The sequence below is a fragment of the Acinonyx jubatus genome, chromosome D1 (genome assembly GCF_027475565.1).
Source record: "Acinonyx jubatus isolate Ajub_Pintada_27869175 chromosome D1, VMU_Ajub_asm_v1.0, whole genome shotgun sequence".
NCBI classification, from domain to species: domain Eukaryota; kingdom Metazoa; phylum Chordata; class Mammalia; order Carnivora; family Felidae; genus Acinonyx; species Acinonyx jubatus.
This window is the reverse complement of record NC_069390.1, coordinates 16,148,499-16,175,070: the sequence shown is the minus strand read 5'-3', so window position 1 is coordinate 16,175,070 and position 26,572 is coordinate 16,148,499. Positions and strand designations below refer to the sequence as shown.

Sequence of the window (26,572 nt, the reverse complement as noted above, 5' to 3'; positions counted from 1 at the left end):
GCTGAGGTTACCTGTACAGCATCAAAGCTGCAATTGCCACCAAAATCAGCAGAATGCTGAGGAGTCCACCGATGACGTAGCTGACATGAAGTCCTTCCCCTAGAAGAACAGAGAGACACTAGGTGGGGGCCACTGACAATCTTCCAGCTGGCGTGAGGGGTGGGAAGACGAGGGTTCCTTTGGTAGGGGTTGGATCCCACACCACCTGAGGATAGCCAGGGAAGAGGCCGCAGGGGTAAGGGCAGGGGGCTGAGAAGAGATCTATGGTCCTATCTCTAATCCCAATTCCAATATTTACTACCCATGTGACTTAAGGCGAGATGCTTAACTTGAAGCCTATGTTTTCTCATCAGTTAGATGAGATAGTTAGATGAGCGATAATAAACCGCTCCTTGCCTGCTGGCAATGACACGTGACTGTGTATATACATATACACACATGCACACGTGTGCACGGGCACACATATATACAGCTTAACAAGTGGTTGGCATATGGAAAGTACTCTGTAAGTGGTGGCTAACTAATGATTGTTTTTTCTATGGATTCAGTCTGAGAAATGGGTTTGACAACCCCAAAGAGTCCCTGTGAAGGTTTTGGAAGGTATCACTGGAAATTTGGATTCCTTATACCTTCTTTTCTAAAACAGTTGGGCACTCAGGGCTCACCTGGAGCAGCAGGTATGGCCTCATTGGAATGTGCACAGAGGCCCAGCCGAGCATCCTTTTCAGAGCATCTGTGGGGCAGAGAAAACTGAATGTGAAGCTTACTTGTATTTGATAAAGACCTTGCCTTCCTTTAGGAAAGAGGGAAAGTCCTGGGAAGGACAGGGGGAAAGACTTTTGAGTGGGGCTTACTGATATTTGATTGTACTTGATGGGAGACATCAGAAGCACAGACCAGGAAATACAGAGAAATCAGTGTGAGTCACTGTCTTCGGGATGCGATATCATGTTTAAATGAGTTTTAAAATATGTACGCTTATTATTTTTATTTTAATTTAAAAACAATTTTTAAAAATGTTTATTTATTCCTGAGTTAAAGAGAGACAGAGTATGAGTGGGGGAGGGAGAGGGAGAGAGAGAGAGAGGGAGACACAGAATCTGAAGCAGGCCCCAGGCTCTGAGCTGTCAGCACAGAGCCCGACGTGGGTCTTGAACTCACAAACTGTGAGATCATGACCTGAGCCGAAGCTGGACACTTAACTGACTGAGCCACCCAGGCACCCCAAAATATGTACTCTGTAAAGAAGATTCCTCTAAAAAAGGAGAAGCAGGTCTGGAAGTAAGCTAGAAGTCTGCTGAAACAACACTAAGGATATCAATAGTAGGGTTCGTTAAGCTACCACAGGATGAGCTGGAAGAAACTACCAGCCAAGCAAACCTCTGACTGGATACAGATTATCACAAGGTCTAAATAGACCTTGAAAAAAACCCTGTTTTTCTTCTCTTCATTCTTTCAAAAGAGAATATGCAAGACATCCAGAGGGAGGGATCAGGGAACCAACTTGAAATGCTAAGGAGGTAATTTCTTTGTGGCACATTATGAACAATCAATTAAAGGCATCTCCTGGGGTGCCTGGGTGACTCAGTTGGTTAAGTATCTGACTTTTTTTTTTAATGTTTATTTATTTTTGAGAGCACAAGCAGGGGAGGGGCAGAAAGAGACAGACAGAGGCTCTGAAGCAGGCTCTGTGCTGACAGCAGGGAACCTGATGTGGGGCTCGAACTCACAAACAGCAGGATCATGACATGAGCCAGAGTTGGACACTCAACCAACTGAGCCACTCAGGTCCCCCTGTCTGACTCTTGATTTTGGCTCAGGTCAAGATCTCATGGTTGTCAGATACAGCCCTGCAACGGGCTCTGCACTGGGCCTAGGCGTGGAGCTTGGTTAAGATTCCCTTTGTCCCTCTTCTTCTGCCCCTCCCCCTGTGTGTGCACGTGCTCTCTCTCTCAGAAAATAAATAAGTAAATAAATAAGGCATCTCCTAAAAGGCTAGAGAAAAGCAACTTGCAAGAACATTTGAAACCAAGATGCATGGAGTCTTCAAATAGACTGTGACCCTAAGAAAGTATCTGAGTAGGGTTCGAAAGTTTTCTAAACTATCCTAAAGAAAATCAGATTAATCATGATTGATAGTACTTAAAAGTTAATGAGAAAAATACATGTTTATGTCTGGGTATTTGCTTTTCTATACAAACTTCTAAAAAGAGAATATGGGGCAAATAGGACAGATTTGCTCATGTGCAAATGTTATAATTTTATTTTATTTACTTTTATACCCCCAATTCCAGTTCTCAGACTTTATTTACTTTTTGGTAAATGTTTATTTGAGAGAGAGAGAGAGACAGACAGAGAGACAGAGTGTGAGCGGGGGAGGGGCAGACAGGGAGACACAGAATCTGAAGCAGGCTCCAGGCTCTGAGCTGTCAGCACAGAACCTGACACGGGGCTCAAACTCACGGACTGTGAAAGATCATGACCTGAGCCGAAGTTGGCCGCTTAATCCATTGAGCCACCCACGTGCCCCTATTTAGCTTATTTTTTAAGTAGACTCTATGCCCAACATGGGGCTCAAACTCATGACCCTGAGCTCAAGAGTCACATACTCTACCACCTGAGCTAGCCAGGCACTGCACAAATTTTATTATTTTATTTTATTATTTTATTTGTTATTTAACTTTCTTTTTTCTTTTTTTAAGTTTATTCATTCACTTTGAGAGAGAGCATACACGCGTATGCGCACATGCTCCAGCAGGGAAGGGGTGGAGGGAGAGGGAAGGAGAGAGAGAATCCCAAGCTGACTCTGCATTGTCAGCGCTGAGCCTGATGTGGGGCTCACACTCAACCGTGAGATCATGACCTGAGCCGAAATCAAGAGTTGGATGCCTAACCAACTGAGCCACCCAGAAGCCCCAAATTTTATAATTTTAAAGACATGAATCTAGAGTTCTCCTCTGGGATTATTATTATGTTTCTGCTTTCAGAATTGACATCAAGTGTTAATTATCTTTTAAGCTAAAGTTGATAATAAAAATAAAGAGACTGGTATATTACAATGGAAAAAATATGTTGTAAATAGAAAAATGTCTGGAAAGATAGACACCATTAATCAGCCATAAAAAGGAAATTCTGCCATTTGTGACTACATGGATGGACCTTGAGGACATTATGCTAAGTGAAATAAATCAGAGAGAAAAAGACAAATATTGTGCAATTATCACTTATATATGGAATCTAAAAACAACAACAACAACAACAACAACAACAACAACATCAATCCCAAACTCATAGGTTGCTGCTTGCCAGAGGTGGAAGGTAGGAGGAGTGGATAAAATCAGTAAGAGTGGTCAAAATGTACAAACTTCTAGTTATAAGTCCTGGGGAAGTAATATACAGTATCGTGACTATAGTCAATAATACTGTATTATACACTCGAAAATTGCTAAGAAAGTAAATCTTCAAAAGTTCTCATCACAAGAAAAAGACTTTGCAGCTATGTGTGGTGATGGATATTAACTAAACTTACTGTGGTAATCATTTTGAAATGTAAACATATATAAAATAGAAAATATTAAGAGTAACTATACATGGGTACTTATTTCTTCTTTATTCCTGGCTGCATTTTCAGATTATTTTTTTGCAAGGCATAAATAAAAAACATAAGAATTTTTCTAAATTGAATCTAATATCATATTTAATCAATTTTAAGATCTGTATTGTTCTCTATTCCAACATCTCTGGAACAGGAATGTGTCTTACAATCAGTGGCATCTCATAGTTGAGGTTGGTCATTTTTTCAGTTGAAACTCTCAAATCAGGATGCATCTTTTTTTTTTTTTAAGGTTTTATTTATTTTTGAGAGAGAGAGAAGAGTATAAGTTGGGGAGGGGCAGAGAGAGAGGGAGACACAGAATCTGAAGCAGGCTCCAGGCTCTGAGCTGTCAGCACAGAGCCCGAAGCAGGGCTCAAACTCAAGAACCACGAGATCATGACCTGAGCCAAGGTTGGAAGCTTAACTGACTGAGCCACCCAGGCGCCTCAAATCAGGATGCATCTTAAATGGATAGCACCATCAACTTAATTAAATGAAACATTTTATACTTGATTTGAGGACTGTTCATGTTTATGCTTGCTTATTTAATAATAAGGTGTGTGTATACATGTGTGTGTGTGTACACGTGCATGTACGTGCATGTGTGTTTGAGGTCATTATAAGCTAAGGTCATTACATCCCTGGGGATGTTCCAGGTCATAAAGCCACAGCCCAGAGACCACTATGACTTGGCAGCTTCTAAGCAAACTGTAGGACAAGACCATATACTAAATGTGTTATGAGAACAAATGTCACCGAAAGGAAGGATGAATGCCATGTAGGAACTCCTCTGAGTGATTTCTCTCTCTAAAGCTGCTCTTAAAACTTCTCGCCCTCAGAGCTAAAAAGAGATCCACTTACAACAATCTACAAGTCTATATATCATCTCCAGTTCCAAAGAGCAGGGACGGGTGGCTCATGATGTGACCTACTTCCCATGCGCCAGAATTATCGAGCTAAGACTGTGGTCTTCTGCCAGTGGAAGATGGTGATTTGGAGAAAAGAGCCCTCAATCCCATATTGAATTCACTTACCTTCCTTCCACCTCCTCCAGAGATGTGTGGGTCCGGGTGGTTGAGGAACGCAAGGTGGTAGGAAGTGTGTTGGGTAGCACAGGGCTCCTTTCACTTATGCTGGTAGCCCTGGGAGCTGGGGGCACTAGACCAGGTACTGAAGAGAATAGGAGGATTGAAGTGAGCCACTAGAGCCCCAAATCTCTACATATGATCCAAGAGTAGCATCCTGGGTTACCTGACAGAGCCATCTTATAGCTGCCTTAATCCTATGCATCCTCATTAGAGGCTCTTCATACTGTAAATAAAAAGGATTTGGACTCCAATATTCAATAGCTCTGGATGGGCTAGCTGGTGCACAAAGGTCAGGAAAAGACAGCAATTCACAGGCCACCGCAGGGATCAGAGATTCAGGAGACCTGAATTCCATTCTTGTAAATGCCAGAAGCTGGACAAACTCAGGTCTGTGCTATTCCAAAGCTCAAACTCATTGTTCTCTCACTCAGCTGTAAGACTCCCCGAGGGGGATCCCACCCAGAAGGACAAAACCAAGGCTAATGATCCTCTGCCACTCCAAGGACCCTGCTGTTCCAGGGCGTCATTCAGTCCAACTCACCAAGGGAGCAGGGCCGGCCATCGGGCTCGTCAGGACAGGCACACACAAAGTCAGAGGCTCTGGCAAAGCAGAGGTGGGTGCAGCCTCCATTATTCACACCACAGGCATTGGTCCCTGGAGGCAAAGCAGGTACGTGTCTGGTCTGGGCTAGAATCGGGTCTCCCAATTTGACACCTCTCTTTAAGGAGGAGCTCCACGGCTACCTCACTCCAAGGGACAGTAAGGCAGAAGGGGCATAACCACATGGGGCTGAAAAGGTCTAAGAGCTTAAAATGGGAACCAAAAGGCTCTCCTGTGGCTCTAATGTCTCAGTCTGTTAACTCAGGGACTGTTAATACAGTCGCTGGGATGATCAACCACCCCACTGATGGTAAGGAAGCAAGCAGGCTCAGGACCCAGGGGCCCACCTGTCTGCCGCTGAGGAGAAACCACAATGATATCCATGAGCCCTTCCACATTCGCCAACACCGTCTCCTTGCTCCGGCCTGAGTACTTGTCGACACGCTGGATTGACTTGGTCTGCCAGTCTGTCCAGTAGATCCACCTGTCCTGCTACTCAACAGGGAAACCCCATAAAGAGTAAATATTATTCAACAGTCTGACCTCAGGTACAGCTTCTGTGCTTTAGTATGTGTACGCCCTCTGCTGAAATGCCCTGTGTCTCTTATCCAGCATGCCAACTTCCGTGTGTCCCCCATATCGCACTGTCCAGGAAATCTCCCCCAGTCCGTATGGGATTCATTCCTCCATGCTTTTCTGTGCCTTCTACAAGTGAGTTTTGGCACTCCACGGTCATTTGTTTACATGTCTGACATGTAAGATTAAGTTCTTCAAGGACAGAAATGTCTTTCATTTCTTTCTCAATTTCCAGTACTAACACTTCATCCCCAGTCAGTTAACTGAGTGGCTCAATGAATAAATGAGTTCTTGTACCTGGCAAATAGGAGTAACTTAGGGCCAGGGGGTCCTTCTAAGGTCGCTGCTCTTCTGGGCCCTTCACAAAGAGCCCTGGCCCAAATCCTCTGGTTACTTCTAGGGGAAGCTACCTTCTGAAAATGTTTATTTATTTAGGGGCCCCTGGGTGGCTCAGTTGGTTAAGTGTCTGACATCAGCTCAAGTCATGATCTCACAGTTGGTGAGTTCGAGCCCCACGTCGAGCTCTGTGCTGACAGCTCAGAGCCTGGAGTCTGCTTCGGATTCTGTGTCTCCCTCTTTCTCTCTCAAAAATAAATAAACATTAAAAAAAATTTATTATTTTTTTTTGAGAGAGAGAGCATGAGCAGGGGAGGGGCAGAGAGAGGGAATCCCAAGCAGGCTCTGAGCTAACAGTGATGCAGAGCTCGAACCCACAAACCATGAGATCATGACCTGAGCCGATACCAAGAGTCGGTCGCTTAACCAACTGAGCCGCCCAGGTGTCCCTAGGGGAAGCTGCCTTCTAATTTAGTGATCCTGAGATTCTCAACCAGGGGTGGGGAGGGCAATGAAGGTGGTTCCCCTCCTGCTTCCAGGTATACATCAGAAACACCAGGGGAAACTTACAGATTGAAAAACCACATTCATTATCATCCTATAGTTTTACATTTGGAGTACGGGGGTGGGGAACTTATTGTTAAGTAGAGCCAAACTTTTATTGGCTGGTAGGATATAATATACAAGACAGATAAGTGGAAGTTTGTCAAAAAAGAACAAGGATTTTTAAATAATTGAGAATCCCTGTTGTGGCTCCAGGCTTGATAGATCTCCTCTTTCCCTTCCCTGAATTATTTTACAAGATAAGAACTCAAAAATGATAGCCAGTGATAATTAAAAAGATTAAAAATAACACACTGAGTGCCAGATACTGTGCTGATGCTTTGTGTATATTTCAGGAGGACACTATTATTAAACTCACTTATTTTACAGGTATTAGAGAGGTTCAGTATCTTATCCAAAGTCGCAGTCATTCAATGATGCAGGCAGAGCTTGAACCCATGGAGCTGGCAGATTAGAGGTACTCAGTAAGCATGTACCAACTGGCTGGCTGCCTCAAAACTCTGGCTCTTAGCCACTGCAGCCTACTGCCACGAAGCCAGCTGCCTGGACTCAGATATTGGGAACACAGCACTAGGATCAACTACGGACCCTGTTAAAATGCACATTCCTGGGCCCAACCCTCATGAAGTAGATTCTTTTTATGCCAAGGCCCAGGAACCTACATTTGAGAGCCATTCCTTCATGGTGTTGCAGGAGTAGCAGGCACATGGTGGCAAGGCTTCAGTGTACAGGAAATACCCCTAAAATGAGCTTCCGTAGCAGGATCGTTAAGTAGCAACTAGGGTTGAGGCTCCCAACTTGAAACCCCAAGGAAATACCCCCCGTCAAGGAGGTTTAGTTACCTCTCTCCTGAGCCAGTACCTGAGTGAGAGCAAAGGGGTGGGACACGTGGCTGACTAACACCTGCCGTAGCTTCCCATTGAGGTCAGAGCTCTCAATCCGGTCCAGATGGGCGTCCACCCAATAGATCCTGAGAAGGAAAAGTGAGAAGAGGGCTGCTCAAAATGCTTGCCAAGAAACCCAGTCCTTCCCCGCAAGGAGCTATCTGTTCCCTCCTGAGCTAACTAGTAGGTGCTGTGAGCGGTCATAAAGCACCCTTGATGAGAGGTCATTGAGAGTCCCAATGCTGAAGAGGGGAAGCTGGGGACTCAAATGGGGGGCCAGAGCTGTGTGGGGTGGGGTAAAGAGCCTAGTGACCTCTGAAGAGCCACCCTGCAGGCTCATCTTCAGCAACCTGATCACCCTTTGGCTCCTTCCCAAGAATCTAAGCCAAAATTCTTATGAACACTCTTTAAGGAAGAGATCTTGGTCTATAAGGAGCTCATTGAGGTTATCCCAACTCTCCAGGTGACTTAGATTCCTTTCCCTTCTTCTGGGGGCAGAAAGAGAAACTGCCTCAAATCCCCTTTCACCCTCTTTTCCTGCCCTTTAGCATTTTTTATCTAGGCAAGGAGTTGCAAATTCCAATGAGCAAAGGGATCAGAAAAGCAACAAGCGCAAAAAATCAGCCTCCAACAAATAAGGGGTCATGGGATGTGTGGTCCAGCCAGAGGGCGTGCTCTGCTAAAGACACTCAAATCAAAAACATATAAACCACACAAACAAAATCCATCTGAGGATTGAGGGCTGTATTCAGCAACCTTTGCTCTAAAAATATGTTCCCTCATCCTTCTCACTGCTTTTTCCCTCCTCACCTACCAAGGAGCTTTCTATTTTTCTTTTGTTTTCACTATCTGAATCTCAACCATCTTCTCCTGTGCCCACCCAATTTCCAGAAAGCAATTGGGACAGGATTCCCACCTGCGGGTATCATAGTCCAGGGTAAGGCCATTGGGCCAACCCAGGTCTGTGTTGATGAGGACCTTCCGCTCAGAGCCGTCCAAGTTTGCCCGCTCAATCTTGGCAATGTGGCCCCAGTCTGTCCAGAAGAGGTACCTAAGGTACAACACTGCCATCATCACCAAGGCACGGGAAGATGGTACCAGAGGTTGACAGAATACAGGGGACACGCTGATACCATGAATACAGAGGCATCTTCCAAGGGACCCTTCATCAGGCCCTTCTTCCCTGGGTCTCTTTTCTGCTGGCCATAAACTTACCCCTTCCTGGGGAAAACGGCGATGGCCCGAGGCTCATCCAGGCTATTGTTGATCAGCACTTTGCGGCAGGAACCATCTAGCCTTGATGCCTCAATGGTATTTCGGCCCGTATCTGTCCAGTACAGATTCCTGGCCACCCAGTCTACTGCCAGCCCGTCGGTGGTCTTCAGGCCACGCCCGATCACTGTCTCCATGTTGCTGCCATTCAGATCTGCTCGCCTGAGGGAACAGCTCAGGGTTGGGTGGCTGACCGGACTGACCAGAAATAGACTGAAGTCCCTTTAATCCATGTTCCCATAATTGGATCCCTACTAGAGGCTCCAGAAGGGCAGAGACCACATCTCTGTAAGTACATTCCTCAGCATCTAGAACAGTAGGTACTCAAAATATTAGCAGAATTAATGAATAAAAAATTCTTGGGAGGACAGAGTATTTCCTGGTATTAACAGTGGATGTTTGGGCCCATGTCTTACAGAAGATGGGTTAGTAATTCCCTATATACCTTAGGGATAAAGATTGCTAGGTGGTAATTGTAAGAAAGGCAAATTTGTCAAAACCTACCTGTACATTTTTCCATTAGCCCTACACCAGGGTGGGGGTATGTCACAAACATTTAGGGGACTTCTCTAAACTATGTATTCCCACCTGTCCCCAGCATGAGACCCTAATACACCCCTCAGAGATAACTGCAGGGAATGCCCCTATTCTTTCACGTGAGAACCTCTGTCATGGTAAACCCCTCACACTAGTGGGAGGAATCACATTCCTCAGCTATGGTGGGGTAAAAAAAAAATGGAAGGAATAACAAAAAGTAAAAAAAAAACAAAAAATATTTTTAAAACCACAAAAACACAACCTTGGAGACCATCACAAGCCTTGGCATTTGGCCAGGGCTCCTGTATTATAATATAGATACGTGGTTTAGTTACATGGCCTACTCATCAATGAGTTTTAGGGGATCCTTGGAGCCCCCACAGGGCCCAATGGTGAGGTAAAGGCTCCAGGTCCCCTGCCCGACATGTCCATTTTACATACTGGGCTTCTCTGCTAATCTGGAAACAAATAAGCAAACAAACAAAAACGTCAAATTTAAACTCTGTTATGAGTGATAAGCAAACAAGTCAGGATCAGAACTCACTATCCAAGCTGCCAAATCACTCAGTCTATTTAGAGGTCAACAGAGATCATAACCTCACCCCGTCAGGGATCAAACACAGATCTGTGTCCTCTGGAGGTTTCAGGGATATTCCTACCTGATAACATCCAGGAATACATCTGTGTAATAGACCTTTCCATCCACACTGTCATAGTCCAGAGAGATGACATTGTTGAGCTCAGGGACAGGGACGTGCACATCTGTGTGGTCGCTGGTGTCCAGCGAGATACGCCGGATGGAGCCGCGGCTGGAGAAGAGTAGGTAGGTCTCGGGAGAGGGATCACACGTCTTCCCATCTCCCTTCAGCTGGATGCCAGTGGGGCAGGCACAGGAGAACCCCGAGGGCCGAGGCAAGCAGAGGTGGGAGCAGCCGCCATTTCTAGAGCCGCATTTGTTAAAACCTGGTGAGGTGAGAACATGAGCTTTGACACCCAGCCTGGAATACTGTGGGAATCTTACAAGGGCCCTAGTTGCCTGATTCTCTGCTGTTCTAAGTGACAGAATTTGGCACCCAACAGGGATGAGGTAGAAGAAGTCCTTTGAAGGTGTGACAGCATCATGTAGTTATAGCACCAGCCACACCCGGAAGGAACAAAGCCTGATCCAGGAAGGGGGCTTAGGTAGGTCTTTGTCTCTGAGATTCTAAAAGGATCTCTGTGCTCTGGATGTATCTCTGTCACTGAGATACCGCCCCCCCCCCCCCCCCCCCGCCCCGGAAAGCCAGCTCTGGCTCACAGCCCTAGGGGGTTCTCTCACCCAGTGGCTGTGCCCGGTCTACGGCCTGGATGTCCATGAGGCCTGGCAGGTTGGACCTCACCAGGATGACATTGCTGCCAGTACCCTTGTCAGCACGGTGGATGCTACGGGTCTGCCAGTCAGTCCAGTAGATATAGGAGCCAAGCAGGGTGAGGCCATATGGGTGCTGCACGGGAGATACCAGCGTGTGCCGACTGGCGCCGTTCAGGTCAGCGGCCTCAATTCGCTGCAGAGGAAGGAGAGGGTGGGGGGTGGCCGTGAGTGGACCGGGAGCCCTGAGTGGAGATCCTGAACAGTCCTCTCCTGTCTTCCCAGGCTTCCGGGAAGCAACAGGAGCAGTATCCTCACCTCAGTGTGGGCATCAGCCCAGAGCAGTTGGGAACTGGCCTTGTCCACGGTCAGCCCATTGGGCCATCCTAGGTTGTTGCTGATGAGCACAGTCCGGTCTGAGCCATCCATTGCAGACCGTTCTAGCTTGGCATTCTCCCCCCAGTCTGTCCAGTACATGAACCTGGGCAAGTAAAAATACTAGCTGTTATGTCCAGAGCCCCTAAACACTGTAAGTACTGACAATATGCCAAACACTGCAAAAAGTATTTTATGCAAAAGGTGGAGTTGTTGTTTATGTGCTTAGAGTTTCAGATTTGCAAGATGAAAAAGTTCTGAAGATCTGTTTCACCATAAGGTGAATCTACTATACTGAGCTATACACTTTAAAAATGGTTAAGGGGTGCCTGGGTGGCTCAGTCAGTTGAGCGTCCGACATCGGCTCAGGTCATGATCTCACGGTTCATGGGTTCGAGCCCCACGTCGGGCTCTGTGCTGACAGCTCAGAGCCTGGAGCCTGTTCAGATTCTGTGTCTCCCTCTCTCTCTGTTCCTCCCCTGCTCTCACTCTGTCTGTCTCTCTCAAAAATAAAGATTAAAAAAATTTTTTTAACTGGTTAAGATGATAAATTTTATATTGTTTTTTACCACAAGTGAAAAAAAAAAAAAAAAAGAACTTTCCATGTACTGCCTCACTTAAGTCTCACAAGAGCCATGGGGTATATACATTTTCATTATCCCCTCCATTTACAGGTGAGGAAACTGAGGATCAGAGGCTAAAGATGCATCCTGGGTTCCTGACTCCAAGGCTGGTGCTTTTTACCTCTATATCATCCTACCACCCTGAGTCACAAGGAGTGGAACAGCCCCAGGGAGGTGGGGCACACTTGCACTTCATAGCCCACTTTCACACCTGCCAGGGCCCCAGCTGAGCCAGCTCCCAACCCCTGCCCAGAACTGCAGAGCCGGCTCTCACCCCAGGTTCTCACCCCATCTCGTGGTACAGCACAATGGCCCGGGGGCTGTCAAGGTTCTGCCACACCAGCACTTTCCTCATGGACCCATCCAAGTTGCCCACTTCAATCCGGTTGGTTCCCGTGTCTGTCCAGTACACTTTCCGGCCAATGGCATCCACTGCGAGCCCATCTGTGGTTTGCAGCCCTGCAGGAAGTCAAGAGCACACACTGGCTCCTGCCTTAAAACAGATGGGCTATTTCCCCAGCTCTGTAGCCAGACACATGGTCCCCGGGCTGGGAGCAAGGCTCACCTGTGGTGATGATGTCCTCATGCTGTGAGCCTTCCAGATCGGCACGGCTGATGCTGTGCAGTGTACTGTCTGACCAGTACACCTTTCCTGGAAAGGAAAGGCTTGGCTCAGCCCGGACCTTCACCTCTCCAATGGACACCCCCAGTGGACTCATGCTCTGAGACACCAGGGCATGTCAGAGAGCCCCATACTGCTGAGCAGAGGAAACCAAGGGAAATATGGAAATATCATGGCAGTAAAAGTTCTTGGCAGAGGTGGAAAGGAAGGCCCCAAACCATGCCTTCATTACCAAAGAGAAAGTGTTGTGGAGATGGGGGCAGGGCTGTGCCAGAGGGAACAGGGAGCCTCAGGCTCTTAGCAGGAAACAGGTGGTGGGGGAGGAAGAATTGCAGTTGCAGTAGGTAAGGGACAGAGGGCAGGGCCACACAGACCTTCCTGGGGATCCACTCCAATGGCAATGGTGTTCTTCATGGTAATGTTGATAGGTACCACCACATCGGCAAAATAAGGGATGTCCAAGGAGACCATGCGTATGTCTACTCTCCTGGCGAAGATGAGGAAACTGTTCATGCCTGCCCAGGTGGGAAGAAAAAGAAGGAGGACAGTCACCCTAGTGTAGCCAGCAAGAGGATCTGAAGCAAGGCAAACTTGAGTTCATGCCTGTCCCTGTCAGTTTGTAGTTGTGTTTTCCTGGGCAAGTGATTTAAATTGTTTAAGCCTCCGCTTCCTCATCTGTAGAATGGGGATAATAGCAGGGTATCTGCAGGATTAAAAGAGATCATGCACAGAAAGCACTCAGCACTAGGCCTGACACGTATCATAAATGACAACTCTTTGTTAATATGTGGAAGTGACTCCCTTTGAAGGAACTTTTACCATGAGGTTGGAAAAACTTCATGTTAAGTTAAAGAGGGCTCTCCCTATAACCTGGCAGGCCCGATTCACAGATCCTTTCTCATTCAAATTCCCAAGAAAGTTAGGTTTCAAATGCAGCCTGCCATGTAGCATCCTCTAGGGAGAAACGTCAACTGCTAACATCCGGGCAGCTACACCAGGCCCTGCTTCTGGGACCCTCCAGAAGGGCTGTCACATACCTTGTACGCTCACAAAAGCACCACCTCCAATGGAGGTACCATGACATTGGAGAGATCATATGTTTTGATATGTATTATACCAGCTATGGGCACATAGAACTAAAGTGACTTGTTCTAACCAAACCAGTATATTATGACAATTTTCCAACAGTGAAAGTGTCTGAGAACAGAGCATCTTTCTCTAATATGCATAGAGACACCATAAGAACCAATTAGACTCTGCCTATGATCCTGTCTACCTGGTCCCCTGGGCCGCTTCCTGGGCTTCTCCTTTTTTCTTTTTCTTTACGTTTATTTATTTTTGAGAGACGGAGAGAGACAGAGCATGAATGGGGGAGGAGCAGAGAGAAAGGGAGATACAGAATCAGAAGCAGGCTCCAGTCTCTGAGCTGTCAGCACAGAGCCTGACGTGGGTCTCAAATTCACGAGCTATGAGATCATGACCTGAGCCAAAGTTGGACATTTAACCAACTGAGCCACCCAGGCATCCCTGGACTTCTCCTTTTTTGTAAAACTTCTTGGTCTCCCCCATGCGTCTCAGAGTACCAGGACCCACGGTTTCTCAGCCAAACTGGAGTCCCTCTACAGGGAAGGAATAGAGCCACTGCCCCTCCTAGAGAAGCTCTATCCAGGTCTGTGATGCTCAAACTCACCTGGTGAGCAGGTCTTGCCATCGGGCATCAGGTTGATGCCTGTGGGGCAGGTACAGCTGAAGCCATTTGGATTTGGGGACCGAAGACACAGATGGCTACAGCCACCATTTTCCATAGCACATGGCGTGGACACTGGGTAGGGAGAAGGAGGGGGAATCAATGGTGACGTCTATGGCAAAGGAGGACTAAGGTAAAGCCGGTGCGGGCAAGGGCCGCTCACCTGGGGGCCGCCGGCGGTGGAAGACATGGATGTCCATAAGGTTCTCCAAGTTCTCCTGCAGGGTCTCCCGGTCCAGTCCTGTCAGCCGGTCGGCACTCTGTATACTCTTAGTCTGCCAGTCAGTCCAATAGATGCGCTCTCCATACAGGGTCAGCCCAAAGGGGTGGGGGAGCTGGCTTCCAATCAGCACCTGCCAGGGCCCCCGCACTTGTGTCATCCCCCATCCAGGCCCGATAGCACAGAACAGTGGTCAAGAGCTCAGGTGTGGAGTCAGGTTGGAGTTCTTCTACTATCGTCTGCTATGTGACCTTGAGCAAGAGCTGGTTATAAAATCTCTCTGACCTTTGGTTTGCCAATCTAGGATATGACCATGACAGTGCCTGGCTCCAAGGGTTGTGTGATGATTGTAAAAGACCACGTATGATTTACATAATGTCAAAATATCTCTGCACGAGTTACTTATTAATTACAAAAGGAAAAACAGCAACTTCACAGTGGACACCACCGGAACCACGCAAAGTTAGTACCACAATAATGGGACAAGTAGACATCTGTGCCTGCTGATGAGACACACCGAGAACTCAGGACACGACTTTATTTAATGTAGTATTCCTGCCCCAAATACATAATCTGAATCTAATTACAAGGAGACATCAGACAAATTGAGGGACATTTTACAAAATAACTGGCATTTACTCTTTAAAAATACAAAGATCAAGACAGGCCTAGAAGGGACTTATTTCCTTGACTGGATGGGTTAAATAATTATGAGGAAGTGTTCCAGATTACAGGTTAAAGATACATGATTACTAAACACAGTTGTGATCTGGGATTGCATCCTGGCCTAAGAAAGAAAAAAGGGGGGGGAAAGCTATTAAAGGACATTATTGGGGCAATTGGTAGTGAAATTGAATATGGACCGTGAATTAGACAGTAATATGGTATCAATGTTAAATTTCCTGATTTTGATCACTGCACCATGGTTACTAAAGACAATGTTCTTGTTCTTAGGAAATTGAAGTATTTTGGGGTCAAGGGCAGGATGTCTCCAATTTAATCTCTGATGGTTCAGAAAAATAATAATACGCATGTGTGTGTGTATAGACAGAGAATGGTTCAACAATTTGACTATCCTTACAACTTTTCTGTAAGTTTGAAATTATACCAATAAACAATAACAAAAAGAAAGAGAGTGATCATGGGTCTAGGATGCAATTGGTGATTAAATCGTGTTAGCTGTGATGGTTACACCATCTGTGCACTTATACCCCCAGCCCACCATCTACACAAATCCCTAGTTTCCCTTCATCATCATGCAATAATCCCCCATCCATCCCGCCTCTGCTCTGGAAGGCAGTCACAGCTTCAAAGGAACAGCACATGCCTTAACGCTGGTGCCATTGTCCCTGGGTCCTCCCAGCTGCCAGCCAGGGAAAGCTGTCCTAGAGGTTGTCTGGGTTGTGAGGGGATGCCTTACCGCCACCCTTACCTTCCTCTTGCTGCCATCCAGACCAGCAAATTCAATGGTCTTCATGCCGGCATCTGCCCAGTAAAGCCGCTGGGACCCGTAGTCAATGGCTAATCCATTAGGCCAGGTCAGATTGGAAGAGATGATGACCTGGCGGCCCGAGGCATCCATGCCAGCTCGTTCAATCTTGGGGCTTGCACCCCAGTCAGTCCAATACATGTACCTGGGCACAGGCAAGGAAGGTCTTACCAGCCTTCTAGTTAACAACACCCAATGGGGATTCAGGGTGCCTAGGGTTTCAGGGTTTCAGTGTTTCTGCTTGCGATAGCTGCCCCAGCCTCCTGCCTCAGCTCCCAGCCCCATCCTGGGCTCAGAGTTGTCTCTGAAAGTCTCTTATCTTCTATCACTATCGAAAGGGTCCCTGGGGTTTTAATAAAGGCAGAGCCTAAAGGCTCAAGGAGTGTTTAGCAAGTAAGGTCTATGTGGGAATAAAGAAAGAAGGCAAGTAAGAATGGGGTATAAACAATCTTTCCTTGATTGGATGGGTTAAATAGTTATGGTATGTAAATTTAGCAGAATTCTATATAACCATTAAGAAGAACAAAGGGCATCTGGGAGGTTCAGTCAGTGAAGCGTCCAACTCTTGATTTCAGCTCAGGTCATGGTCTCACAGTTCATGGGATGGAGCCCCACATCGGGCTAACAGCATGGAGCCTGCTTGGGATTCTCTCTCTCCCTCTCTCTCTCTGCCCCCTCCCCTGCTCGTGCACATGCATGCTCTCTTTAAATAAATAAATAAATAAATAAACTTTGAAAAAAGACAGAACAAGATAACTCTATATTATCAAATGGAAAGATAGTCAAGATTTATAACTAAGTGAAAAAAGACAAGTTACAAAACAGTATGCCATTGCTGTAGATCCAAAATCACCACCACCACCACAAAATGTATATATGCACATAAAAGAAAATCTGGAAAAATACCCTTAACTGTTAACTGTTAGCAATGGTTACTGCTGGAAAGTGAGATTATAGGCAATCTTCACTTCCTACAGATTTATTTACTTATTTGTTTTATTTATTTACAATGAGTTACTTTTGTAAGCAGACCAAAAAAAAAGAGAGAGAAATTTTAATTTTTTAATGTTTATTTATTTGAGAGAGAGAGAGAGAGAGAGAGACAGCCAGACAGACAGCGTGAGCAGGGGAGGGGCAGAGAGAGAGGGAGACGTAGAACCTGAAGCAGGCTCCAGGCTCTGAGCTGTCAGCACAGAGCCCAACGCGAGGCTCGAACCCACAAACTGCAAGATCATGACCCAAGCCCAAATCGGACACTTAACTGACTGAGCCACCCAGGCGCTCCGAGAGGAAAAAATGTAAAAGGTTTCCTTGTCCACCGGGGAGAAAGAGTTGGCACTGCCTTCTGTGGTTTCTGTAGCTGCCCTTGCTGCCTTGGTGTGCCCATAACATCTGGCTGCTCTTGCTAACCTCCAGACTCCTCTCTAGTGCTCCTGGCTGTGGGACAGGTGGAGCTCTTCCCAAAGGAACAGGTGCTCACCCGCCCATGGGTTCCACCACGATATCCCGGGGACGATCAAGGTTCTCCCAGATGAGAACTGTCCTCATGCTGCCATCTGTGTTGGCCACTTCAATCCGGTCTGTACCTACCAAGAAATCGGGGGCAAAGATATTAACTCTATGCTTGGACTACCTTCCACTCCCCCCTGGCACGCAGTAAACACTCAAGAAATATTTTACGATAGATGAGCAACGGATGTTTAGTGAACTGAATTTGGAGAAGATGCTGCTCCGGGTCCAAGAACCACACTGGGAGGCGCTCTGGTATAAGGCATCCCTCTTACCTCCCACACTCACTCACCTGGCTCATCGAAAATACCTGTTTTATTAAGACAGTAATAGAATGAAAACCACAGGGCATAGTTTCCTTATCTGAAATGCCTCAAAACATTCTTGAGCACCAGCTACACAGCGGCAGGAGCTGCCATTTGATTGGCAAATGCCAAATCCTCAGCTATGAGCATCTAGCTTCAGCTCTGCAGCAGCCCCTGACCTACCAAGAACTTCAGGCCAAGACAAGTGGTCTAGGAGGGGCACTGGGCCCCTTGTACCTGAGACTAGAATTTTAATAAGAGGAATCCCACACAGCCAGGCCATGGCTGCCCTGTACATACCTGCATCTGTCCAATATAGCTTGTTGGTGACCCAATCAATGGCCAGGCCTGCTGGGCTCTCCAAACTGGTATCTACCACCACCTGGACAGGAAGCAAAGCTGTATCACCAAACTTTGTTCAAGCAAAGCTGAGGACTTGTACCTCAGCTCTGGGACCCAACTGTACCAATTCTCAAGGTTGGCAAAGGTATGGGAAGCCTTTGCCCAGGACAGGGTGGATTCCACCCCTCCATCTCTGCCCTCCCCAAGGGCCTGTGCCCTCGATGGGCCCTACCTCCTGTCCTGTTCCATCCCACTTGGCCCTGCTGATGGTGTCAGTGCTGACATCTGTCCAGTACACGTGGTCATCCCGGGAGTCCCAGTCAAGGGCCACAGCACTGCGCACGTCAGCCAGTGGGATGACATCGTCGGACAGGTCCTCTGTGTCGAAGCTGATCCGACGGATGTCCATCCTTCGGGCAAAAAGCAGGAACTTGTCAAGACCTGATCAAAGGCCGAAAGGGGTCTTCTTTTAATGTTCTAAATCCAGTAACAGTGACAGACACAGACGCTCACCTGTGTGACATCTGGTTCAATCACACTTCCTGGGATCTGGTGCCCTTTGTCCCCTACTCTTCACACCTCAGGTCCCCTTTGAGCCCTTGGCAGCCCATGCTGACAGACTCAGACTTTAGGATCAATGGCCTAGGAAGCAGACTCTCGCCAGGGCCCAGAAACGCATCCTGTTTAAGCATCTGTCAGCTTCCATCTCCTTGTCTCTCCTCTTTGCTCAGCTTCTTCCGGTGCACTGGCTAGATCACCATCAGCCCCCAGCCGACCTCACGGACTTCTGTTCCTGCTTCGGGCCGCTGCTGCTCCACTCCATCTCCTAGATCCTCTCTCTTGCTCTTCTCTTCACCAACTTTAGCCAACAATGACTTCCTGCCTTGTCTCCTCTATTCTCATAGCAACTCTTTGTGATTTATGTCATTGTTAATCTCATTTTCTAGATGAGCCACCTTGAGGGTAACAGATGTCAAGTAATTTGCCTAGCTTCCTCTCGCTAGAAAGCACCAGGGCTGGGACTTGAACTCAGGTTAACTCCAGAGAAGGAGCTCTGGACACTCCCCTACACAGCTTCTTCCTGGCTGGCTCTGTTCTGTCCCTTGCTCCATTCTGGTCTGAGTATTTCCCACTATGCATTTCTGCCTGGAAAGGCACTTCCTGCCTAACTTCACCAAGTGTCTTCTTTTAAGCTCTGGGAAACCCTTAAGGGGGAACTCCTGGGGAAACCTCATGCGCCTCTCTGAGACAATATGGAAAAAGCTGGGCACTTAGAAGAATTGAAGGAAAGTAGGTTCTCAGTCAACGAGTGTTGAACAAATAGTCCTTGTTACTCTGCATAGTTTCCCCGATCTCACTTTCTAGAAATGACCCAGACCCCAAGAGAAATTTGATTTTAATCAGGAATAAGAGGGTCAGTGGGTGCACAGCAGTAAATAAGAGCAGCTGCTGACATAAGAGGAACTACCCTCAGCTCCTTGTTAGTCATGTCATATGCCCGGATCACTCCTCTCTGGACTATTCTTAGGAAAAGTCACCTGTGACTCTGAGCTAGACAGGGCTACCGTCTCAAAGCAATGACCCTGCAGCAGTTCAGTGGAAGCCAAAATAGTTCAGGGAGCGACTGGGGTGTCCCATTATGTTTCACTCATTAAACACATATTTATCCAGCATCTACATATGCAGAGTATCACCAGAGGTCCTAATCTCGGCTCTGTGGTTTAGGGGCTGGAAGTAAGTCTTTAACAGGGTGAGGCTAAAGGTTAAAAAAAAATAGAAACCCCTGCTTTCTAGAAGGGCCTGGAACCTTCTTGCAACCTACAGATAAAGCATCCTACCTGGTGGAATGATACACGAGTCTGGTTGCAGGCATTCATACTTGACTGGGTAGTACCACTGAGCCCCCAGGCCTTGGCTTTGATATAAGAGCTATCAGCCTCTTAAGTTCTTCCTCTCCAGGGGCTACCTGAGGAGCCTGGCTCTTCCCCATGACAGGAAATCCCTTGGACTCCTATCTCTTGTTCCTTCCGCCCACCGTCACAAGGCACATCCATTGAGGCAGGTGTCCCAGACCCACTTACTCTGGGCACAGGCGTGGCTGCTGATCTTGCGGAAGCCAGTGGGACAGGCACAAGTATAGTTCTGGCCACTGGGCAGACACAGATGAGTGCAGCCTCCATTGTTGTCCCCACAGCGGTTTTTCCCTGTTCAAAGAGCCCAGAGCAAAAGGGTCAGGAAAGACCAAAGGTTGCAGAGTCCATCCCAAGGCTAGTGAGTAGGGGTTTAGCTAGGGTGTGAGCTCTCTGGAGGGAGAAACTATGTCTTATTTTTTATAGCTGCCCCAGCTGCAAGCACAGTGAATACCTGACATAGGAGATATCCTATAAATGTTTGCATGAATTAAATGACAGTGAAGCAGATTTTCAGGAGTGTCGATGTTGTACCCTAAATGTCCAGCAGAGGGAGAAATTAGCCCATATCAATGTCAACCTCAAATTTCCCTGCCAGAAACCATGGCAACTGTGACAGGTGCAGGGAAGGTTCTCAGAGGCACCAGAGGTTTACCAGGTGGGTAGTTTTTTACCTGCAGGCTGGCGCTGGGGGTGCAAGGTGTGGATGTCCATGGGGAAATGGAGTTTGTTGCGAATAATCTCCTGGTTCTTCCCAGTAAACTTGTTAGCACTGTTGATGCTCTTGGTGTGCCAGTCTGTCCAGTACAGGCTGTCTTCAAACACGGTGATGGCAAAGGGGTGGGGGAGGCCTGGGGAAAGTCCAGAAGGACTTCAGTCCAGACATATCCTGCCATGGGCTCTGGGCCCAGGCCTGGCAACTGCACAAATCTCACCCTCTGCCAAGGCTTCTAGGGGCTGGGACTGGGGAAGGAGGATGAGAGATGGAGGAGAGTGCAGAAAGGGCCTCACCCTGGCTAATGACAGCCTTGCGATGACTCCCGTCCAGATTGGCCCTCTCGATGACATGGTGCTTAGCATCCACCCAGTACATACGATGCCCGGCATAGTCAATGGTGAGGCCATTAGGCCAGAAGAGATGAGTGTCAGCAATGATGCGGCGTCCAGAGCCATCCATGCTGGAGGCCTCGATGCGGGGGGTGTTGCCCCAGTCTGTCCAGTAAATGGTACTAGGAAGAGGGAAAGGACATTGAGAGACAGGCAGCAGAAGGCATGTAGTAACAAGGATAACAATCAGACTGAGGTATTTTATCCATTTAACCCAGGAGACCCCAACTGGTAGGTGACACGTTCTGTTTAGTCCACAGGGTGTTTTTTCAATGTTTGAATTTAAATGTCTCTAGCAGGGCATTTATTCAGTTAACCTTTTTTTTTTTTTTTTTTTTTTTTTTTTTTTTTTTTTTTTTTTTTGTAGTACCTACAGGGCTCTATCTTAGGGAGTAGGAGTATAGCAACGAACAAAAGAGACAAAAATCCCAACCCTTGTGGAATTAACAATATATTATATTATTAGTTAGGACAGATACTTTTTTCTTTTTCACAATCTCTATCCCTGCCTTTTGTATTTTACACACACACACACACACACACACACACAATTCACACTCACACAGGGTTTTTAAAACAGCTGTCTTAGAGGACATGGCCCTCAATTGACTACATTGAATTTTTATAAACCAGAAGAACTTCCATTTAAGGAGACTTTTTTCTAATAATAAAAATTACCATTAATTTTTATAACTCAGCTCAATCCTATGAACTAATAATAAAAATACTAAAACCTACCACTATCTAAGTATATTATGCCATTTAAAATGCATCTTATTTGGGGTGCCTGGGTGGCTAAATCGGTTAGGCGTCCAACTTCGGCTCAGGTCATGATCTCATAGTTGGTGAGTTCAAGCCCCGTGTTAGGCTCTGTGCTGACAGCTCAGAGCCTGGAGCCTGCTTCGGATTCTGCGTCTCCCTGTCTCTCTGCCCCTCCCCTGCTCGTGCTCTGTCTCTCTCTCTCTCATAAATAAACATTTAAAAAAAATTAAAATGCATCTCATTTGGGGGGTGAAATGGGTGAAGGAGGTCAAAAGGTATAAACTTCTAGTTATATAATAAGTAAGTCATTGGGATGTAATGTACAGGATGGTGACTATGGTTAATAATACAATATTGTATTACCAGAAAGTTGCTGAGAGTAGATCTTAAATGTTCTCATCACAAGAAAAAATTGTTGTAACCACTATATGTTGACAGATGTTAACTAGATTTACTGTGGTGATTATTCTGCAATATACACAAATCATTATGTTGTACATCGGAAACTAACATAAAGTTATACGTCAATTATACCTCAATCTTTAAAAATGAGTCATTTAATCTTCGTACAGCTATAAGGTACACGTGGTTTTTTTTTTAAAGATTTTACTTATTTACTTTTTAAAGTAATCTCTACACCCAACATGGGGCTCGAACCTACAACCCCAAGATCAAGGTCGCATGCTCAACGACTGAACCAGCCAGGTGTCTGGGCATGTTTTTTTTTTTTTTTTTTTTAATTTTTTCACTGTTTATTCATTTCTTTTTTTTAAATTTTTTTGATGTTTTTATTGATTTTTGAGAGAGAGAAAGCACAAGCTTGAGAGGGGCAGAGACAGAGGGAGACAGGAACCAAAGCAGGCTCCATGCTGACAGCAGGGAGCCCAATGCGGGGCTCAAACTCACTAGTGCTGAGATCATGACCTGAGCTGAAGTCAGACGCTTAGCTGACTGAACCACCAAGGTGCCCCAAATGTTTATTCATTTCTTTCTTTTTTTTTAATATTTATTTTTGAGAGAGAGAGAGAGAGAGAGAGAGAGACAAAGCATGAGTCGGGAAGGGGCAGAGAGAGGGAGACACAGAATCTGAAGCAGGCTCCAGGCTCCCAGCTGTCAGCACAGAGCCCAATGCGGGATTCAAACTCATGAACTGTGAAATCATGACCTGGGCTGATGTCGGGTGCTTAACCGACTGAGCCACCCAGGCAAACCCCACCACGCCGCCACCCCCTCCCGCCCCCACCAGGTATGTTTTTTACTCACCAATTATAAGTGAGTAAATGGAGGCAGATATAGACTGACCCAAGACCACACAGCCAATTACTACAGAACCAGGACTCAAATCCAGGTGTGTCTGGGTACAGAGCCCAGGCTGTTAACACCACACTGTGAAGAGGCTCCCCAGCAAAGTTTGGCCCAGATGGCCTGGGAACTGTCTCTAGGGGGTGCAAGAGGGATTTGGGAGCTTGAGACACAACTCACTCACCCCTCCATGGGGTGCAAGGCAATAGCCCGGGGCTTCTCAAGGTTTTGCCACAGCAGCACCTTCCGATGGGCTCCGTCCAGGTTTGCCACCTCAATCCTTGATGTTCCTGAGTCGGTCCAGTAGAGTTTGTCATGGACCCAATCCACAGCCAGGCCCCCTGACGGAAAGAGGCAGTAGGAAGGGTCAGGGATTCAGCCAGGGCTCCTCTGTGCCACAATAACAAGTGCAAAATCTTGCACAGGGTTTTGGTTAGGTGGTGTTCTAGCCACGTGACATATACTAACTTACATAATCATCACAACAACTCTATGAGCTAGATACTGAAATCCCCATGGAGATGAAGAAATCAAGGTACAGAGAAGTCAAGTAGCTGTCCAAGGTCAGGCATTTCCTCCTCTCAGCCAACCATATTCCACATCCTGAATCCTGGCTCCCTGACCCACACCCACCACACTGGCTCCAGAATTTGCAAACTGTGGCTTAAGGTTTTGCAGAGGCACTCAAGACGTGCCATAAGCATTTGAGTCAAGTGCGCATGGTACCGAATTCTAATCCACTTCACTGGCTTGTAGAATGGCCTGAGATTACTGAGTGAGTTCTTGTTTCTTTTTCTTTCTTTTTTTATCTGTAAACATTTGGAGGTATCTATGTGGGTCAAGCAGAATATTCTTAATAGTAAGCAATCAAAACAAAATTCTGAATTAAAACAAATGCTAAGACTGAGAGCAAATTGTAACTGTTGTCCATAAATCTCTGATTTCAAATTATTACATTCATCAAAACGTCTCAATAATGAGCAAATGTTATAAGCCTGAACCCATAAAATTAATGTATACTAACAAATGTTTTCAATGTTTTCTTTTTTTTTCTTTTTTAAGTTTATTTATTTCTTTTGAGAAAGAGAGAGAGAGAATGGGAGAAAGAGAATCCCAACGAGGCTCCGAGCTGTCAGCACATAGCCCAACGCAGGCCTCGAACCCACAAACTGCGAGATCATGACCTGAGCCGAAATCAAGAGTCAGACACTTAACCAACCGAGCCACCCAGGCGCCTCCTAAAAAATGTTTTATATACTAGAATTCCATCCAAGAGTTCACTGGAAGAAAGAGATGTTCTGCTGCCCAAGGTTTACAAGCCATCATCCTGTTCCTTCCCTGGTTACTTTGCACATGGTGTGGCCCTGCCCTTCCCCACAGGGCCTCATTCCCTACCTGGGCTCTCGAGCCCTGTAGACACAACCTCCTCCACGTTGCTGCCGTTGAGGTTGGCACGGAGGATCCGGTCCAGGGTGACGTCTGACCAGAAGACAAGCTCGCGTCGGTGGTGGAAATCAAGGGCAATGGCATTCTCCAGGTTGTTGAGCAGCAATGTGTACTCGGAGCGGTGCGGCAGCACCTGCCGGATGTCGATGCGATTGGCGAACAGCAGCACGGGCTCCGGCCCTGGGACGTGGCATAGAAATGGGGCCACCACTGGGCTCCAGAGCTGCTCCTGACACCCCTCGTCATGCATCCCCAGCTCCTCAGCTGATGAGTGGGGCCCCTTACCCATGTCCAGAACTGTTGGCATCTATACTAGAAGAGTAGGAGCCTCCAGAGCATACTCCCCTACCCGCCCCTCCCCAGCAGTTTTTCTTGGGGCTCAGAATGCAATTCACAGCTCCATTTTACTCAGATGAAAAATCTCTCTACCTCTCAGCAAATGCCCAAGTACTGGAACACCGGGATGTCTCTATGCTCGGCCCTCTGCCCACCTAACCGAACGCCAACACCCCTTACCCAGAGCCTTGCAGCTGCGCCGGTCGGGCCGGAGCTCGTAGCCTGCTTCACACCAGCACTGGAAGGCCCCTTCGCTGTTGGTGCAGCCCTGGCTGCAATACCCCTCCTCCGCACATTCATTCACATCTGGGAGGACCGAGCAGGGTCAGGAGATCTCCGTTCTGCCATCCTCCCCCTGACAACCCCCCAGGCTGACTAGTTGCTTCCCGGCCCACATACCCATCTACTTTCCAGGCCTAGTGGGAAGGCTATATAACAAGTGGTTAAGGGCTTTAAGGGCATGGAGACCCGGGCTAGAATCCCAACTCTGCTATCACCGGCTCTGTGGCCATCAGTAAGTTACCTAACCTCTCTGAGCTTCAGTTTCCCCAGCTGTGAAACAGAAGGGACAGTCCCCCCCTCCTAGGGTGATGATGAAGCGAGGTTACGTCCGTCAGATGTTTGACCCAGAGGAAACATAACTGCCCGTCCGCTGCCCCTGCCCAGGATCCTGCCCCTGATCCAAACCAGGCCCCAGCTCACCCTGGCACATGTGCCCATCCTCGGTAAGCCGGTAGCCTGTGTGGCAGGTACACTGCACTGCCCCCCGCACCATCTGGCACTTCTGGGCGCAGCCGCCGTTGTTAACATTGCAGTTCTCCTCACCCGTCCGGGGCCCTGTGCCAGCCAAGCCAGAGACGGGAGTTGAGCCCAGAATCCTCCCCCAGACAGCCAACTTGGCACTCCACCTGGACCACGAAGAACAGCTCCCGAGGCTGCAAGAATCCCTAGGGAGGGTTCTCGTTGAACCACATGGGTGGGGTTCAGCCACACACCAGGGGCCAGGCCCGCCCACCGGGGACACTCACGGCAGTTCTGCTGTGGGCCTTCGTCACTGTTGTCACCACAGTCGTTGACCCCATTGCACAGCTTCCTCTGCCCGATGCAGCGCCCGTTCCAGCACAGGAACTGGTCTGAGGCACACTGGGGGCTTCCTGGAGAGGGAGGGAGGGCCGGCAGGGAGGGAGTGAGAGGCAGGTCACAGCAGGGCAGGGCTTGGGTCAACAAAAGGATGGGAGCCTGTCATTTTCCAGGGTGAGCTGGAGACAGAGGAGACTCAAGGTGGGAGGGTCGGGGTCCAAGGCAGGAAACAGCTCAGACAGGGCTGGCTGAATGTCTACGTTCGTTCTCTCCCCCCAGGACGCCACGGTGGGATGTTGAGGACGTGGGACAGATTGAGATAGTGTGCCTGTGTGTCCAGCACCCAGTGTGGCTAGGGTGGTGGGGGATGTCAGCCATGGAGAATGGTCCCTGCTCACTAGGGCCAGAGCAACAGGCCATGTATGAGCTAGAACGTGAGAGGCTGCTGCTACTGTGGTCCAGGCCATAAGGCTGCAGAAGGTACACCGGGATTTGACACCGGTAACGAGAAGGGCGGGCAAAATCAGGCCACAGGCAAGATCAGACTAAAGCATCACTGTAGCCCGATGGCAGCAGCAACATCCTCTTTCCATCCC

General features: G+C 47.5%; 1 protein-coding gene across 1 annotated transcript in view; it reads right to left on the bottom strand.

The window, feature by feature from the left end:
• LRP4 (LDL receptor related protein 4) overlaps positions 1–26,572 on the bottom strand; it is a 52,067-nt gene that overhangs the window by 6,625 nt on the left and 18,870 nt on the right. Inside the window, exons 10-37 of the mRNA XM_053202529.1 lie at positions 25,925–26,050; positions 25,599–25,733; positions 25,077–25,202; positions 24,510–24,740; positions 23,299–23,455; positions 20,955–21,172; positions 20,618–20,794; positions 20,115–20,237; positions 18,266–18,474; positions 17,992–18,073; positions 17,358–17,463; positions 15,821–16,022; positions 14,332–14,521; positions 14,112–14,243; positions 12,796–12,936; positions 12,365–12,451; positions 12,087–12,258; positions 11,120–11,282; positions 10,772–10,997; positions 10,113–10,416; positions 8,860–9,078; positions 8,561–8,695; positions 7,622–7,730; positions 5,632–5,776; positions 5,225–5,338; positions 4,630–4,765; positions 666–733; positions 12–99 (exon numbers count right to left, since the gene is read on the bottom strand). Coding sequence (XP_053058504.1) covers positions 12–99; positions 666–733; positions 4,630–4,765; positions 5,225–5,338; positions 5,632–5,776; positions 7,622–7,730; positions 8,561–8,695; positions 8,860–9,078; positions 10,113–10,416; positions 10,772–10,997; positions 11,120–11,282; positions 12,087–12,258; positions 12,365–12,451; positions 12,796–12,936; positions 14,112–14,243; positions 14,332–14,521; positions 15,821–16,022; positions 17,358–17,463; positions 17,992–18,073; positions 18,266–18,474; positions 20,115–20,237; positions 20,618–20,794; positions 20,955–21,172; positions 23,299–23,455; positions 24,510–24,740; positions 25,077–25,202; positions 25,599–25,733; positions 25,925–26,050 — 4,321 coding nt within the window. The remainder of the gene's footprint in view (positions 1–11; positions 100–665; positions 734–4,629; positions 4,766–5,224; positions 5,339–5,631; positions 5,777–7,621; positions 7,731–8,560; positions 8,696–8,859; positions 9,079–10,112; positions 10,417–10,771; positions 10,998–11,119; positions 11,283–12,086; positions 12,259–12,364; positions 12,452–12,795; positions 12,937–14,111; positions 14,244–14,331; positions 14,522–15,820; positions 16,023–17,357; positions 17,464–17,991; positions 18,074–18,265; positions 18,475–20,114; positions 20,238–20,617; positions 20,795–20,954; positions 21,173–23,298; positions 23,456–24,509; positions 24,741–25,076; positions 25,203–25,598; positions 25,734–25,924; positions 26,051–26,572) is intronic.